Here is a 19,117-nt window from a genome sequence, read left to right on the forward strand (position 1 = left end):
CATTATCCTGCTTTTCGCATGCTATATCATCAAAGATAAATATTGAGTTTGGTCGAGCTTCACTGGGGGCCACAACTTGTTCATGCTCGTTAAATGGGAAGAATTCCACTCCTTTCACGGGTTTGAGCATTTGCTCGAGAAGTCGATATTTCGGCTGTTTCAACGATTTCGAGTAGAGATAAATGTTCTCGAATCTCAAACCGTTTGGATGTATCAGGAGCGTAAGTAGAGCATTCGTTTTTCCACAATTCGATGGTCCACAAAACACGGCACGAATGCTACTAGGTAGTATGTTCCCATGACGCTTCACTTTCTTTGCATCACCTACGAGTTCATCGAAATTTATTACGGGAAGTTGACCACCTTGTTTCTTCATCTTCATCGCGCATGCTACTGATTGAAAAAATCATATAAATGCGACTTTATAATATAATACTGATCAGTCGTGTTGCGACCACCGCGTGGTAATGATTGTGCATGGCAAAGGTCTTGTCAACAGTCTAATTAACAATCTCCCGGTGGAATTGCATCTACCAGGCTATCAATATTGTGGACCTGGCACAAAATTGGCCAAACGTCTTGCTCGTGGTGATCCAGGTATAAATCCGCTGGACGCAGCTTGCAAACAGCACGATATCGCATATTCGAAAAATCGCGACAATTTGGAAGCAAGACATTTGGCGGATAAAGTTTTGGCTGAACAAGCTTGGAAGCGTGTAACCTCGAAAGACGCGAGTCTCGGTGAAAGAGCAAGTGCTTGGGCTGTGACGAACATTATGAAGACTAAGAGGAAATTTGGATTGGGTATGAAACGCCCGAAAAGTGTTTGCCTGAAGAAGATTATCGGTGCTGCGAAGAAAGCAATGATACGTAGTGATGATTCTCGTAAAGTCGTAATGTCTGCACTGAAAGGTGCGCGAGCTGGTGTAAAGGGCGTTAAAGTACGCACGCCTAGGATTCTACCTGTTCCTCAAAAAACCGGCGGTTTATTACCCTTCCTCGTACCCATCTTTGCCGGTCTTAGCGCTGTTGGAGCATTGTCGGGTGGCAGTGCTGCAATAGTCAAAGCTGTAAATGCTGCTCAAGCGGCTAAAAAGGAATTGGACGAACGTAAGCGTCACAATCGAACACTCGAGGCCATCGCTTTGGGTAAAGGTTTACACTTGAAACCATACAAACAGGGTTTGGGTCTTTACCTCGGGTCAAAAAACGTATAATCACGCTACCACATCAACCACTCACCGACATCGATCTGCTAAAATATGCGGGAGCCATGAAAATTCGTAACTTTCGCGGTGTTTTCATGCGTGACACTTTACCTGCGGACGGACCACTCGAGCAAGAATCAGCAATCGTTAATTTGGATGATAATGTGGGACCTGGTACACACTGGGTTGCTTATAAAAAATCTGGCCGAGGAATCACATACTTTGACAGCTTTGGCAATCTTCCACCTCCACCCGAACTCATGAAATACTTTAATGTTGGTAGCGTGAAATATAATTATAAAAATTATCAAGAATATGACACAATAATATGTGGACATTTATGTTTAAAATTTTTGTGTAATCAACTGAATCGGCGAGACAATTATAAACTATATAAATAAAGATTATAGAGCTATGTGTTTAGTTCTAAAGTTGCGAGCATCATGGATGATAGTTTAACCATTACCATCACTGGCACATCCTCCATACTCGAAGCACAATTTTTTCCACCCATCGAACTATCGCCCGACAAAAATTATACTCTTGGACTCGTCGAGCTGCTCACGTTCAATTCAATTCCAAATATTGACATTGGTTGCAATGAATTTCATGTTGGAACGCAAGTGTTGACCATTCCAACGGGCAGCTATGAAATTGAAGATATTGAAAAATATTTGAAAGCTCAGTTGACAAACATACAAATTCAGCTTAAGCCGAATAATTATACGCTACGTAGTGAAATTGAGTGTAATCAATCGATTGATTTTACATCGAACAATTCTATTGGACCTCTTTTGGGTTTTACATCGCGTCGATTGGAACCCAATAAAAGACACGTGTCTGATTTGCCGGTATCCATTATCAAAGTGAACGCCATCCGAGTCGAGTGTAACATAACAACTGGTGCATACATCAACGGACGAAAAGTTCACACAATTCATGAATTTTTTCCATCTGTACCGGCTGGCTATAAAATCATCGAAGTACCATCGAGTGTCATTTATCTACCAATCACAAATCGGCGAATTGACAATATACAACTTCGTATTGTTGATCAGGACGGAGATTTGATAAATTTTCGCGGCGAAGTAATCACCATAAGACTTCATATAAAATCTCGATGGGGATAATTTACAATCACCGTATTGGCAATATTAATAAGCCAACATGGCATTACGAAACCACCAGTCGTCGAACGACGCTGAAAGCGTTAACACCTCAAAACCTTCTACTATTAAAGAGTTTGGGTTTCAAAATTCGTGGAGTTGCCGTGTGAGAAATTATATGTTGTGCATTTGCTGCTTGCGATGGAGGAAGAAATCATAAACATCCAGACACCCGTCATGTTTGACGAATCCATCATACATTATGAGGTTCATGCTCATCAACCATACGCATCGTCAACATACAACAATAGTGATGAAATACGTATTTCAATCCAACATCAAGATTTATCAATTTTACCGAGCAAAAGTTCAATTCACATTTGCGGTAAACTGACAAAGGCGGATGGTACAGCGTTAGCTGCAACGAGCCTCGTCAACAATGCCATTTGTCATTTATTCGAGGAGGTGCGTTATGAACTTAACGCAGTTGAAATCGATCGTAATAAAAATGTGGGAATCACATCTCTCATCAAAGGATATACATCTCATTCGTCGGCGAGAAGTGCAATGCTTGAGAACACCGGTTGGCTCGATGTTGAGGAGACTCAACAAATTGTAGACGTAGCAGGCAACTTTGACGTATGCATACCACTGAGCATGCTGCTGGGATTTGCTGAAGATTATCGAAAAGTGGTGGTGAATGCAAAACACGAATTGATCTTGACTAGATCACATTCCGATGATAATGCAATAGTTCAAGCAGCCGCTGAAGATTATAAAATTACACTACGAAAAATTGAATGGCTCGTTCCATACGTCACCGTGGCAGATAAACGGAAAATTCAACTGTTGAAATTCATCGCCAAAGATACTCCAATTCCAATGAGTTTTCGTACGTGGGAATTGTATGAATATCCAATGTTACCAGCGACATCGAAACACGTGTGGTCTGTCAAGACATCCACACAGCTGGAAAAACCTCGATATGTGATCCTGGCGTTCCAAACAGGACGAAAGAGCGTTAAAAGGCAAAATGCGAGCAATTTTGATCATTGCAATGTTACCGATGTAAAATTATACTTAAATTCACAATGTTATCCCTATGGTAACATGAATTTGAATATACCGCAAAATCAGTATGCAGTACTATACGATATGTATACAAACTTTCAACCGATGTACTACAATAAGGAGGCCGAACCGTGGCTTACAAAAACGGATTTTCTCAAATATGCTCCTCTCATTGTGGTTGACTGCTCGAAGCAGAACGATTCTCTCAAGTCTGGGCCTGTTGATGTACGCCTTGAATTTGAAACAAGCACAAATATTCCTGCTCAAACATGCGCATACTGTCTCATTCTACACGATCGCATTGTTGAATACAATCCTGTGAGTGGTGGGGTGAAAAAATTGGTATAAAGTCATGGTGATGATTTTACTAATCGTCAGTCGAGATGGACTTTATCGTTGATCTCCAGGGTTTTAAGGGCTCACGCAATGAATTTATCCCGAAAGAAATATCAATTATTCGAGCCAACGACAAAATTTATAAACCTCTAACGCTGTTCTTCAAATCACCATGTACTTGGGACGCGCTACCCGGTCAATATAAAATAACAAACAAATGGTTGGAACGAAATGTTCACGGGATTTCATGGGACTATGAGGGTCTACCATACAAAACAGCGAAAATAATCATTCAAACAATCTTACAACGAGCTCGAGCTATATACGTGAAAGGGAGCGAAAAGTCTTTGTGGCTGAAGAATTTCTTGGATCTGTCATCGGAAATTATCGATATGGAGACTCTGGACTGCCCATCGTTGCAGAAGTTGCCGAAAAGTCGCCTCGATTGTCCTCACCATCACCATAACAATCCGAAATACAATTGTGCGAATGCGAATGTGAAATCGCTCAGAAGTTGGTTATATGTATATCTAGCATTGTGTGAACGAGGGATTTTCAAATAAACAAAACATTTCTACGATGAGACTTTTTCCATATTTTTATTGCAAGCCCTCCTCCTCCTCCTCCTCCTCCTCCTCCAATTAGTCTACAATATTTCATATTATTATTACTATTATTAGTATGATTTTTCAATAATGATCACAATTATACATTTTTTTTTCTCTTCACGAAGATTTTGGAATATGTTTGAACAAAATTTTACTCCACTTGTCGGCAAACGTTTCCATGTAGAGTTCTCTCGCTTGAGCCGCCTCCAACAGCTTTTTGAATTCATCCTCGTCTTGGTCGAAAGCCTCGGAAAGTCTCCCCGGTAGAAAAACCATGAATTGACCTCCGATGTTGGCGATGTATCGTTTTCCAAATTTCGTTTTCACCGATCGAATATGATGAATTGGATGATCAGTCCCGACCTCAAGTTCAATCAGCTTCTTCGTTGGTATGTTGTTTTCCAGCGTGGCAACTTTGTTCAAAGATGTAAACTCCATTTTTGAAGAGTGATTTTTTTCTCATCTGCTCTCGAACTAATGCAGCAGCTGACTGACGACGACGTTGCTCTCGATTTCTCTTGAATTTTTAGGGTTATTCCGCCTCTACCTCATGCATGTCCTCCCTCTCCCGACATTTTCTACAATTTTTCCGTAGAGGGGCCGGAGCATCAATGTGATCTTCCATCGAAGACGTATTCCAATGATCATGGCATCGACGCAACGATTGAATTTCAACGTCGGATTTGTAGTAATATGGAAAACGCTCCCACAAAACATCCGTAAAGTCACTGAAATATTTCTTGAACGTTGGTGGTGATATAATGAGGAGTTCTTCCGCCGTCATTTCACGAGGGCTCCGTATACAATAAATTGCATAAATATTCACTAGTTGTTCCATGATCCAACATTTTTCACACTCTCGACGTATTGGTCCTAGAGCATCAATATGAGTCGACATCCACGGTGGATTAAAATGATCGTGACAATATTGATAAGACTGAACTTCACTATCACTCTTCAAATGTTCAGGTAATCGATCCCATAGCGATGGAATGAATTTACCATAATATTTTATGAGTAGAATCTTAGGAATTGATTCGAGTTCATTTTTAGTCAGCATCCAATGTTCTTTCAACGGATGGATCGCATACATACTCGCACATCTATCCATCTTGAGAATACTTTTCATACTGAAGTCTTGAAAAAAAAAAACACAACAAAATGTCGAAAAAAAATCTTGAGACCTCTTATAGAATTATTGTAGAATAATTTTGCTGCAGACCCTTCCCCATCCGGCCCGCACACGAGCGATGACGAATCAATGGCATTTCAAACTGAATGTTTACATCTCGACATACACCCAGAGTTCAAAACTCTTAGAGAATATTTTTTCTCGTTCACTCCGTCTCTCTCATGCTTTTGCTCTCTACGGTCATTCTATCTCTCTCACACCTCTCTCTCCAACGGCAGACCCTTCGTTATGCCCCCTCTCCCTTATCTGCATCCGAGGCGAAGACAAATCCGTAACGCACTGGTCATAAATTAACACGATTTTTCTCATTCCATCTCTCTCACACTCACCATCGGCTCTATCTCTCCTTCTTTTTCAAGGGCCGCGAGAATGTGTGCGACACACACACACGGCCCTACGGCGCGCGACTTCCCCCTTCGTTGCCCCCCTCTGGCCCTGGCGCTTCCCCGTACACCGCTCCCCCCTCGCCCCCATTTGAGCCAGAACCGGCGTAGCCTTACTACTGACGTCGAATATTGTGAATAATATCAGAAGCTCCTAAAAGTCTGAAAAGAATCGATTTTCTTATAAGTCTTTGCCACCATAGAGTAAGAAATGGCTAGCTTGCATGTAATTTTTTGGATTTAAAAGCTTCTTAGAACAATTCCATAATGTTGAAATTTGGAGTTACTCATAAATTACTTGTCCTTCTATTGATATCATAAATTTTAGTGCTGCACGTAACTCAAGTGGTAACTTTTTCAATTCATTAGAAAATACTTGGCCTCGAATTGATATAATAAATTTTAATGCTGCACATAAATTAGATAGAATTTTTTTCAATTGATTTAGCTGTTCAAATCAAATAAGAAGAATGAGGCATCGGTTTCCAAAATGATTTCAAGCGCGATTTTTCAGTTTTTTATTTTTTACTTATTATTTGATTCTTTTGATACTTTGAAAAGTAGATACAGATTAGTTTTTTTTACAGATAATATTTTTTCAAGATTTGTGAAAATTTTTTCGAATTTTTCTATATTTTTTTTTTATAAAATCATTTTTTTGACAATTTAAAAAGAAAATATTTTTAAAGTTTTTTTCATGGATGTATTATATACTAATAAAATACTTATCCTCCGATTGATGCCATAAATTGTAGTGCTGCACATAACTCAGATGGTAACTTTTTTGATTCACTGGAACTTTCTTAAGTTCCGGGTGCTTCCCGTAAGAATGAATTTCTCACGTCCTATTTGAATTATTTTTTTCCTTTACAATATAATTACAGATTTCTATTTTTTTTAATATAATATTTTTTCATGATTTGTGAAAGCTTTTCTTAATTGTTTTGTTGAAATTATTTACAATTGGTTTCGTAATTTTTTTTACATACTATTATGTTTTGATTTTTTTTCACTCGTCATCCGATGTACTCGTCACTTTTGCATTTATTTGACCACGTTTTGTTCTTTTGAACCAAACGTTTTTCACGCATTACCATGATTTAATAGATTCATTTTTTTATTCATTGCGTTTGAAATGGTTTTTTTTTATATCCTTTAGTAATGAATTGCTCATTTAAAGCAAGTTTCGAGAGAACAGATCGAACAACTTCTTCTTATAAATCATCGTGCATTTGTGTTTTGAACTACATGAGTGTCTCATAGGGTTTCACTGAGACTACTGTCCAGGTGACATCAAACATAAATGTACTTGTCTCCAATTTTTTAACAGCACTCGTGCTGTTACTTATGGTTTGATTTGACTACTTTTTGTGCACTGTGAACTTGAAAAAATTTTACAGGATATTGGAAAATCAAATTCTTCATATTAGGGCACAATATAGATGACATTCTGTTATTATTAATTCATTTTTTGTTCGTACCAAGAAATGCACACTACATGTATGAGTAACATATGTAGGATTTATTCACTGAGACTACCGTTCAGATGTAATGATCATATTATCACCCATCAGAGTGTACTTGCGAAAAGACATTTATTGAAAAATTTTTTAATTAAAATTATTCCCTGTCTCATTGAAAGAGATATCAAAAAAAAGGAAACAAAAATTTTTTAATCAAATTACGGCTAATTTATTTAAAAACTCAAAAAATTACAACGAATAATAAATTTCGATGTCGTTAAATAACGACAGGATTTCAATGACTAAGGCACTCGAATCTTTTTTCAAGATAACGCGATATTGATCGATTGGAATAATTAAATCCAACATAGGGGGTCACCCCGCATGGCGGCCGAATTTTGTAGGGTTTTTTCGCAATTTTCTTGCGGCAAAGAAAAAAAACATAGACTTTTGAAATTTAAAGGGTTTATTGAATGGTATTTCAACTCGATGGTAGAATTTTTTAACTCTGATATCTGTGGTAGATTCGGTGTAAAGCTACTCCACAGGAACCCATATGTTTCTTCATAGTCTCCACGATTCTAGGCGATCGGTTTATCTGAGATCAAAAAACCAAGGAGCGTTTGGATTAGTAAAGCAGTGGTTATCACCTGAATTAAAATTATACAGAAATATTAAACATTGAAGGATTTTTCCGTTTAGAAAAACCTTATTTCAATTTTTCAAAATGTTGTATAGCTAAATAATCCTTCAATTTCGATATTTCTGTATGATTTTAGTTCAGGCAATAGCCCACTGCTTTACAAATCAAAACGCTCCTCGGTTTTTTGACCGCAGATAAACGGAACCCCCGGGAATCGTGGACACCATGGAGAAGCATATGGGATCCTGTGGATTAATTTTACACGGAATTAACTCGAGACATCAGAGTTAAAAAATTCTATCATAAAGTTGAAATACCAATGAATAAACTCTTTAAATTTTAAGTCTGTGTTTTTTTCTCGTCGCAAAAAATCGAGGAAACCCCAAAAAATGCGGCTGCCATGGGGGGTGACCACCTCAAGCCGAATCAGTTTTTTTGAAAATAAAAATCGTTTTATTATGCATGCAAGTTGTTTTAGGTATTTTAATACCCACTAGCGTGGTAGTTATTTGGGATCAAATTTATTTTACCCTTTTCGCCCCCTAAATTGGTTCGAAATACATAAAAAGTAATGCTGTAATTTTGTCAGATTTGTAGAACAATGCTCAACCCTCGACCATGGGGGTTGAAGTTTTCTGTTCATAATACATGGAATTTTTCTGCGTTTGTGGTCACGATTATACTGTGGACCTCAATACATTTGGAAAATCTTGAAATTTTCATAAATTGTTTTACAAGCATGTTGCTACACGAAAAAAATTTTCAAAACTCCTACCCTTAAAATGTTGTATAGCATCACTATAAGAACCCATTAATGCGCAAAACGACAATTTTGGACACACAATTTCAAGTACGCAGTTTTAACTAAAGAACAAAATCTGATATAGGGGGTTTTTGAGAGTGCTCTTTCAGAATCTTGCATTTATTTTGTAAAATTAAATCAAAATCTTCATTATTTATTCGTTTTTAATAAAAAAGTCAAGATTTTCTAACATTTTTTTTTTCAAAGCGATTTCCCTTACTGTTGCTGCTCTCAAATAACCATATTATCGCCAGCAAAGATGTTCTTAAGGTCTGACGAGTCCAGAACACTGGTTATAAACACTTTTTTCTTACTCAGTTTTTGCATAATGGCGGCTTTTGAAAACAGCATGATGAAAATCTGTATGATTTTTTTTCTCGAAAGTCTTGACATAACAAAGAAATGTTCCAGAAAAAAACGTATTCAGAATCTTCTAAAGAATACGTGTGATTTTTTTCAAAAATTTTCTAGTTATTTTACCACCCTAATACACACATATACACACACGCGGACATATTTTATTTCGAACTTAAATTTTACTTTGTTGGAATTGAAGTGAAAACTCTCCGTGATTATCAATTTAGTCCTTTTGATGAAAAAATTTCCACCAATGCAAAAAAATACTGATTGCCTCAGTTTCGATTTGCCAATAGAAATTTTGTAATCGAGCACTTTCGAATAGTCTGTTAACATAAAAAAAAGATTTAGAACCAGGAAAAAAATTCTATAGAAATAATAAACGAAAAATTGAAAAGTTCAAAAAAATTCAACAAAAATAAAAAACAATCAAAAAAATTCTGTAAAGAAATATAAAAAAATTTCAAAAAAATTCATAAATATTGAAGACATTGAAAAATGTACTATCCAAGTTACATGTAGTATAAAAATGTATGATATCAATTGGAGGCCAAGTTTTTATTGATAATTCGGAATATTTATCCAACAAATTGGAAACTTTAATGAAATTCATGATAATTATTTTCACGAAAAAAGTTAATGAAAAAAAAGTCATAACGGAAGTTACGTGCAATACTAAAATGTATTATATCAATTCGAGGTCAAGTATTTATCAGTTATTCGAAATATAATCTCCGGCGACAAATGAGCGTTGAGAATCCTTGTCGGGCTCACAACGTTTTATCAAAATTACTAAAAAATGAATGGAAATAAAATCATTAAAAATTCACATGAAAGTCATTCGTTACTTCAACAAGGTACACACTTTAAAGAATCGATTCCCCTCCGACTTTCAGGATCCCCTGGTATTATTCACAACATTCAACTTCGATTGGATCGGTACAAATTATGTTCAAATACGTCTTAAACGTACTTGTCCGGCCCATCACTTTTTATTCAAATTGCTCATTCGAAAACAAATCAAAAACGAAGTTAATGCATGTGTTAATATTAATGAACAGTAAATCCCGAGAAAATAATTTTCCTTCGAATCGCTCTTGTCAAAAAGAAACGAAAATGAAAGATGAATTTGATTAATCTATTTATATTATATGGAGTCATAATTCACAACAAAATCATTTTTCTTCAAATTCCAGGAATCCACGTGTGGTACTCGGCTAGTGATATTTATCAAAATGTGTACGTGACTATAGAAAAAAAAACATTGCATGGCTGAGTAGGTTCGAAAATTTCTAGTAATGCGCCTGATTATTTCTCATTTTCATTGGTTCTTACCGAATGGTATGTGTTCACTGAAGAAAATGAGAAGTGGATATTGCTATACGAACTTGCGAACAATCAAGTTCAAATTACTTGGAGATATTATTTTTATTTCTATCCATTTTATTATATTTGTCATTATAGAACAGCCCTGATTTGTTTTCGAATGAGCAATTTGAATAAAAAGTGATGGGCCGGACAAGTACGTTTAAGACGTATTTGAACATAATTTGTACCGATCCAATCGAAGTTGAATGTTGTGAATAATACCAGGGGATCCTGAAAGTCGGAGGGGAATCGATTCTTTAAAGTGTGTACCTTGTTGAAGTAACGAATGACTTTCATGTGAATTTTTAATGATTTTATTTCCATTCATTTTTTAGTAATTTTGATAAAACGTTGTGAGCCCGACAAGGATTCTCAACGCTCATTTGTCGCCGGAGATTATATTTCGAATAACTGATAAATACTTGACCTCGAATTGATATAATACATTTTAGTATTGCACGTAACTTCCGTTATGACTTTTTTTTCATTAACTTTTTTCGTGAAAATAATTATCATGAATTTCATTAAAGTTTCCAATTTGTTGGATAAATATTCCGAATTATCAATAAAAACTTGGCCTCCAATTGATATCATACATTTTTATACTACATGTAACTTGGATAGTACATTTTTCAATGTCTTCAATATTTATGAATTTTTTTGAAATTTTTTTATATTTCTTTACAGAATTTTTTTGATTGTTTTTTATTTTTGTTGAATTTTTTTGAACTTTTCAATTTTTCGTTTATTATTTCTATAGAATTTTTTTCCTGGTTCTAAATCTTTTTTTTATGTCATCCAGAAACAAGAGACCATCAATGTACTTGTCCCAACTTTTTTTTCCCTAGGGGAAGTTTATGGTTTGATATTACGCTTTTTTTCTCAAAAGTTCCTCATTTATGTTATGACGGTTATAGGATTTTAGTATAAATTTCTATGAATTATTTGCTTAGTACATTTTTATAGATTCGATTCTCATACGAACATTTTTTATGGGATAATCTTTTTCATGAAATTATCAGCAAATAAGGGACCATCAATGTACTTTTCCCAATCTTAATTTCCCTAGGTATGATGTTCGGCTTATAAAGTTGGTTTCCACCATAAAAGATCAATTTTTCGTAAAAATTGTAGTGAAAATATTTCATCACAAGTCTGCCCTTGAACTTTGGCGATTTTTTTCCTTATACCGTAATATGTTATGCCTATTAGGAACTCAACAGCATGGAGGAATCCGGGATGAGGCCCGAGAAATGAATTTCGGTTTATAATGTTGGTTTCCACGTAAAAGACCAATTTTTCTTCAAAATTGTACTGAAAATATTTCGGCACTGGTTTGGTCTTGGACTTTGGTGATTTTTCTCCTTGTCTTCTAATATGTTTTGTCTATTGGGAATTCAAGAGCATGAAGAAATGCGTGTTGTGGGCCATAATATGATTTTCAGCTTATAACGTTGGTTTTCACGAAATAAGATCTATTTTTCGTTAAAATTGTACTGGAAATATTTCGTCACAGGTCTGTCTTTGGACTTTGGCGATTTTTTTCCTTGTACTCTAATATGTTTCGTCTATTTGGAATCCAAGAGCATGGAGAAAAGTGTGTTGCGGGCCAAGATATGATTTTCGGACTATAACGTTGGTTTCCACGAAAATCAACAAATTTCTCGTCAACATTGTACAGAAAATATTCCGTCACAGGTCTGTCCATGGAGTTGGGCTATTTTTTTTCTTCTACTCTAATTTGCTATGGTTATTGGGAACCCAAGAGACTGGTAGAAAGCGGGTTGGGGGCCGAGATATGATTTTCGGCTTATAACGTTGGTTTCCGCGACAAAAGATCTATTTTTCGTCAAAATTGTACTGAAAATATTTCGTCACCGGTCTGTCCTTGGCCTTTGGCGATTTTTTCCAAGTCTTCATACCAAGATAGAATTGATGTAAAGATTTTCTTAATAGAACAGATTTTATTTATCCCTTTTCTTCAAAATTCAAATGAAAGATAGATCAAATTCAAGACACGAAAAATCCAACAGATTTGCCTACTTTAAATGTCGCTTTTGCATTCTGAATCTAGAGATTTCATTTCATCCAAAACGTGCCTTCAATGAAATATATTTCCAAAGTTTGCAAGTGGCCGCTGAGGTCCAATTATCCACAGTTTGATAGTTGCTGAAACAAGTACCCGAAAACTTCTAACATTTATTATGCCAGAACTCAAAGCAGCAAAAAAAACTAAGCGAACTTAATTCAACAGAGCAACAGAATTCAAAGACGTTTAAGGTACCTGCATTGGTTTTGGAGGAAAACCATTTCAGGACAATTCAGAAATGAATTTAGAAATTCAAAAACTCAGAATAGAGTAGAAAAAGGAAAATTGAAGTATTTAGGAAAGCGGCAGACTTTTGTGATGAATTTTCTAGATTACATGATACGGTTGGAGTAAATGATTTGAATGAATGGCACACATGCTGCAACACAGAAATATCAAAGTTTGGAAGTATTCGCTGTATATCAGTCATACAAACTTCAATACTATTTGAAAAGGAACACTTAAAAACTTGCCGAACCAAGTTCCAGTATATATTACCATAGTCAAAAATAAGGGGTGACCCGTCACATATATATTTATCCACAGAAATTTCAGAGTTCGCAGGTATCTGCTGCGGTTCAATGTATCTGCACAATGAGCTTCGAAGACAGCAATTTCAAATCTATCCATAAATGAGCAACTGAAGACTTTTATAATCAATTTTTTACTTCATATAGATGTTACAGTTAGGATCAAAATGTAAAATGAATGGCACAGTATTTAAATTGTACAGTTTGCAGATTTTTACAGTATTTTAATGATCCGAATCTATAGCATTATAATGAAAAGTTGTCAAAAGTCATGATGTTACGTTAAAATGACATAGCGCACATTGCATTCAGTAATTCTGTAAGTTTCTGGGGATGTTGGTAGGCATCATATTTGATCGCATCCAAAACTGAGCAACAGTAGACTTATCGGAATAAATTTTTTTCATAATAATTCCATATTTGTAGTTTGCAATGTGGAAATACTCAACATACATGTCATTCTATAAGATTTGTTATCAAAATTTGTGTTTGCATACTGCATTCCTAAGATACGACTTTTCATATCATTAGCAAAAAACGCATCCAAGGGCTTTCTGGAACAAGTTTCCAAATTTATCACTCGACAGACCTAATGGGAAAAGAATAACTACACACTATACCAAGACCAGATTTTTATTTGAAAATCTGATTTACAAAATGTGCAATTCAAGATCATGGTTAGAAACCTCTCGAATCATGTTACCACAATCATCATGAAGGAGTAGAAAATCATAGAACACATATTAGGGAACGAATTAATAATATGAATCGATCCGCTGCAAACTGAGCGGGTGAAAACAAGGATCGGAGAAGGCAGAGCCAAACTGAATATCAAGCAAAATATGGGGATGTTTAAAAATAATGACGACACAAGAAATAAATTAGAAAACATTTATTCAATTAAAGTTTCTAATATCATTCTAACAGCTGCGTGTATTTTTGTTCTATTTATTCGTATATATAACCTATGTACACATGATATATAACCACGCCACTGACAATATATTCGCACTGGACAATATTTCTCGTACTCTGGTTTAATTGAAGGATTATTTCAGTTAACGCTTATTTCCAATCGAAAGAAATAATGAAATCTTGAAAAGTTTCGTTGACATATATGCATCGCGCATTTTTTATATTCTTTTTCACACACACATCACAGACTACATTTACGCGGCCGCTTTGGTACCGGTTTAATATATCACAAATAATAAAATAAATAGTAATATGCACTTCTTTAGATGACGAAAATTGTTTTTTTATTGATCCCGCACGCACTTCGTAATGTCGAAACTCTGTTCATACGATCAAAAACTGACACATGGTTTGTACATATATATATGTATATCGGTCGAATTTATGACCGCTGTTACCAGCTGTGCCGTGCCGTGTGCTACGTTCTGAAGTTGACGTCAGATTTCCAATCATCAACAACTAATTTCAACAACCAATCACAACGTCTAAAAATGGATGTCGTCAGATCCAACGAATCAGAAACTCGAGAGCATCAAAGTGCCTTTGATGGTGTTTATAAATACAGACGCATAAATCTTGAATGTGTTGGTAACTTTTGCATAATCTTGAGCCCGTGCAAAGTTTTTTCTCAGCAATTACAACACCGATCATGCTGATTTAGGGCGGAATCGAAAGAGAATTACTCAATTGGCTTAAACTTCAATTTTTAAGTTGCTAAATGGCTCCTGAGCTTCGTAATTCAATAAAATCACATGCAAATTTTACCCCCACCACGGCGAATCGTTTTATTCAGAGAAAGTATAGTCTCGGCGAGAGCCTCGGGCCAGCAGACGACAGGGCTGTCAATGTACTTGTCCTGAGACTCTACCGAGTCTCTTGATACGTTTACAGACAATGCGATTATACTGCCTTTCTATATTTTTGTAGTCCCTGGCTCTTTTTCATCATTCCTGTTTTGGGTTATTTTATTACAAGACGATGCCGCGTCTTTAGATATTCTGCAATAACAAACATCGACAAATCTGATGATACAATCAGAGAGAGAGCTGATGAGAAAGAGCGAAGGCATGGATTTTTATTTCTAATGTTTCAGAATCCGGACTACATCTCAAGATATATATAGAAAAAATCTAACCTTTCCAAATATTTTTACCATCAATCCGAACGTTGTTGACAATTTTCGCAATTAAAAAATAAATAATTAATATCTCTTCAACGCGTCAACCTACAGAGTTCGATGAGGTCGCAATCGAAAGAAAAAAAATAATAAAAAATATGTCAACGCATAATATTCTCCGAAATGATATAGTTAATTAATTATTGAAGAAACAAATTTTGAAAATTTTCGAAAACAATTGGAAACGCTATCGCTCCGGTAAAGAGTCTCTGGCAGCAACTCGTCATATCTTATAAATGTACTTGTTATTCAAAAAATTCTCTTTTATCTCATGTAACTTGCTGTTGATGAACTCAAGAACAAAAATCAACAGAGTGTTGAATGCGAAATTCAAATATTGGTCGATCTATCGAGCGATATATGCGGAAATAAATTGAATTTTCGAAAATAATCTTTGTCTCATTTTTTTCAAATTATAAATTAAACGCCGTATTATGACAAATAATTATAGTCAACAATTTAAACCCTAGATGTTTGTTTTGTGTATCCAATGCTTAAAATTCAATTCAAAACTCTCATTAACGTTGAAAATACCCCCATAATCGGTATATTAGTGGATAATATCATTCACTAATATTGCAGGGCTGTAATGTATTTGAATATTTTTCACGGTTTAAAATAATTTTCATTGCAAGATTTGAGAATATTTGTTTACATTTTTCGAAATATAATTCGAAAATGGGCGATCATCAATGTACTTGTCGAAATTTTTTTTCTCCGAGAGAAGATTTTTGCGGCTTGATATCAAATCTTTTTTCTGCGGTAGTTCTAAACATTTATTATGTTTTATGTCACCTGGCAGTAGTCTCCGTGAAACCTCATGTGACATACTTCAAAACACAAATGCAGGCTGATTTATTAGAAGTTGTTCGATCTATTTCGAAACTTTCTTCGAACGAGCAAATCATTACTAAAGGTCATAAAAAAACCATTTCAAACGTAATGAATAAAAAAAATGGAATCTGCTGAATCTTGGTAATGTATGAAAAAAGTTTGGTGTTCGAATGAACAAAACGTTGTCGAATAAATGCAAAAGTGATGAGTACATCGCATGACGAATGAAAAAAATTAAAAACATAATGATATGGATTAAAAAAAATTACGAAACCAACTGTAAATAATTTCAACAACACAATTAAGAAAAGCTTTCACAAATCGTGAAAAAAAGATTATATTTAGAAGAAATATAAATCCGTAATTATATTGTAAAAGAAAAAAAATTCAAATAGAACGTGAGAAATTCATTCCTACGGGAAGCATCCGGAACTTGAAAAAGTTCTAGTGAATCAAAGAGTTACCAAAAAATCGCATTAAAGGTAAAAGTCATTTGTTACTCTATAGTGGCAGAGACTTAGAAGAAAATCGATTCTTCTCAGACTTTCAGGATCCCTTGGTATTCACAATATTCGATGTCGATTTCGTGTCGGTACAAATTATGTTTAAATATGTGCTAAATACTGCTAAAGTACTTATCCGGCCCATCACTTTTCATTCAAATTGCTCATTCAAATAAAAATCAAACTAGACTAAATTAATGTATTATTTTTATGGAACTAGAATTAACGCTGCCGTTACACGCCCACTTGAATTCAAACATCATCCCATATATGCTCGGCGACAACTATCTCTTCGCAACAATTCACTCATGTTTTTATGTTGATTTTAACAAAGTGCAATTGTATACGTGATGATAAAAAAAACGAGATTGTGCAGACGAATCCTCTCGAAAATTTATTAGAATGCGATTTATTATCAATTGAATATCTTCAGTAGTAGAATAGGTTAGTTGCTATAACAAATAAAATTCGCCAAGTATTAAAAGTTCGTACCTTAAGTAAAACACTGTTCATCAAGTCCGAACTAAAATGCTGTTATGTTTTTTTTTTTCCAAAAAGAAATGATATCTGTGGAAAAACTTTAAAAAAGTAAAAATAACGCCAAGTATTAAAAGTCCGTACCTTCAGTTGAATAATAATTTTAAAAATCAATTCTCAAAGGAAGCACATGGAGTTTGTTAAAAAAGGAATAGAACATTTTTTAAAAATCTCTTCGCAGGCTAAATGTCTACCACTGAATGAGAGAATTTGAACTTGCTGAATAAAGAATCAAAATTTTCGCTGTTGCTTGTAAAGAAAAGAAAATTCTCGTCGCATGTGAAGTTTTGACTCTTTAAAATGATGAATCGAACATGTCGAAAAATAATCGAAATCGTAACCATTGTTTGTAGCCAAGAATCAGAAGCATTCGATAAATCCTTTCATCATTGGTTGGAATTATCGACCGTGCATCAGTAGTTGTTGCAATTGATCGGAGTTCTGACGGTTCCTGGACCGCTGTTGAGATACAAAAACAATACAAAAACTTGGCGTGCATGGTTAAGTAAAAAAGCTCGGGAAGATATGAAATATATATAACTCAGAAGAACGATTCTCAGTTGTGCAAGCAGAATTTTTGTTCGATGTGGAAAAAAAAACTTGTATGGAATAGAAGAGAGAGATCGAATAAAACGTTGAACGTTTCGGATGCACTCGGTCGGTGGCTGGATAGATAAATGTATGAATGAACGGAGAGGATGATCCTGGGTCTAAAAGGTATACAGTAGGAAATGATCGCAGGGTAAAGAATTAATATATAATTCCGTGATGAAGAAATGCGGCACAGTTAACGATGGTTTCTTTTCCAATGCATGACGTTATATTGCTTCTTTGCGCGTGCATGTTGTGACTGTTGATAACGACAGTTATCAACGAGACATTCCTTCGCCGAGTTTTTTTACTTAACCATGCACGCCAAGTTTTTGTATTGTTTTTGTAGCTCAACAGCGGTCCAGGAAACGTCAGAACTCCGATCAATTGCAACAACTACCGATGCACGGTCGATAATTCCAACCAATGATGACAGGATTTATCGAATGCTTCTGATTCTTGGCTACAAACAATGGTTACGATTTCGATTGTTTTTCGACATGTTCGATTCATCAATTTAAAGAGTCAAAACTTCACATGCGACGAGAATCAAGAGACTCGGTAGAGTCTCGGGACAAGTACATTGACAGCCCTGTCGTCTGCTGGCCCGAGGCTCACGCCGAGTATACTTTCTCTGAATAAAACGATTCGCCGTGGTGGGGGTAAAATTGGCAAGTGATTTTTTTGAATTACCGAAGTTATGAGTCATCTAAGGCTTTGAAAATTGAACTTTCAGCTAATTAAGAAATTCTCTTTAGATTGCGCCCAAAATCAACACGATCGGTGGCGTAATTGCTGAGAAAAAACTTTGCACGGGCTCAAGATTATGCAAAAGTTACTGACACATCACGAGTTCGACGTATACGTATACGCGTTTTGATGTAGTTAGTAGTAGTAGAGTTGTTGCCTCTACGCATTCTGATTGGCTCAACGATGTCGGCTCCTCCAGCTGCTAGGCCGACCGCGGGTGAGGCTCAAGTGTTAGAAGGCCTAAAATAGCGAACAGGCATTCTGTATATCTATATATGCGTTATACAGAATGCCTGTTCGCCATTTTAGGCCTTCTAACTATTGAGTCTTACCCCGACCGCGGTCAGACTCCGTGAATATTATATTATATATATATATATAAACCATGTGTCAGTTTTCGATCATCGTATAAACAGAGTTTTGACACTATGGAATGCGTGTGGGATAAATAAAAAAAACTTTCGTCATCTAACGAAGTGCATAGCATTAAAACCTGTGGAATGCTAAACTAAACCGGTATAAAAGCAGTCGCATAAATGTAGTCTGTGATCTGTGTGTGAAAAAGAATAAAATAAAAATGAAATGCATGTCGAC

The 19,117-nt window shown here is 35.5% G+C and overlaps 1 protein-coding gene across 1 annotated transcript; it reads left to right on the forward strand.

The window, feature by feature from the left end:
• Window positions 1-453: 453 nt before the first annotated feature.
• Window positions 454-18,203, forward strand: LOC122416217 (uncharacterized). The gene is made up of 2 exons (XM_043428971.1): window positions 454-1,070; window positions 18,123-18,203. Exons 1-2 carry the CDS (start codon window positions 468-470, stop codon window positions 18,201-18,203), a joined length of 684 nt encoding a protein of 227 aa, XP_043284906.1. The 5' UTR covers window positions 454-467.
• Window positions 18,204-19,117: the final 914 nt, after the last annotated feature.

The sequence above is a fragment of the Venturia canescens genome, chromosome 9 (genome assembly GCF_019457755.1).
Source record: "Venturia canescens isolate UGA chromosome 9, ASM1945775v1, whole genome shotgun sequence".
Taxonomy (NCBI): domain Eukaryota; kingdom Metazoa; phylum Arthropoda; class Insecta; order Hymenoptera; family Ichneumonidae; genus Venturia; species Venturia canescens.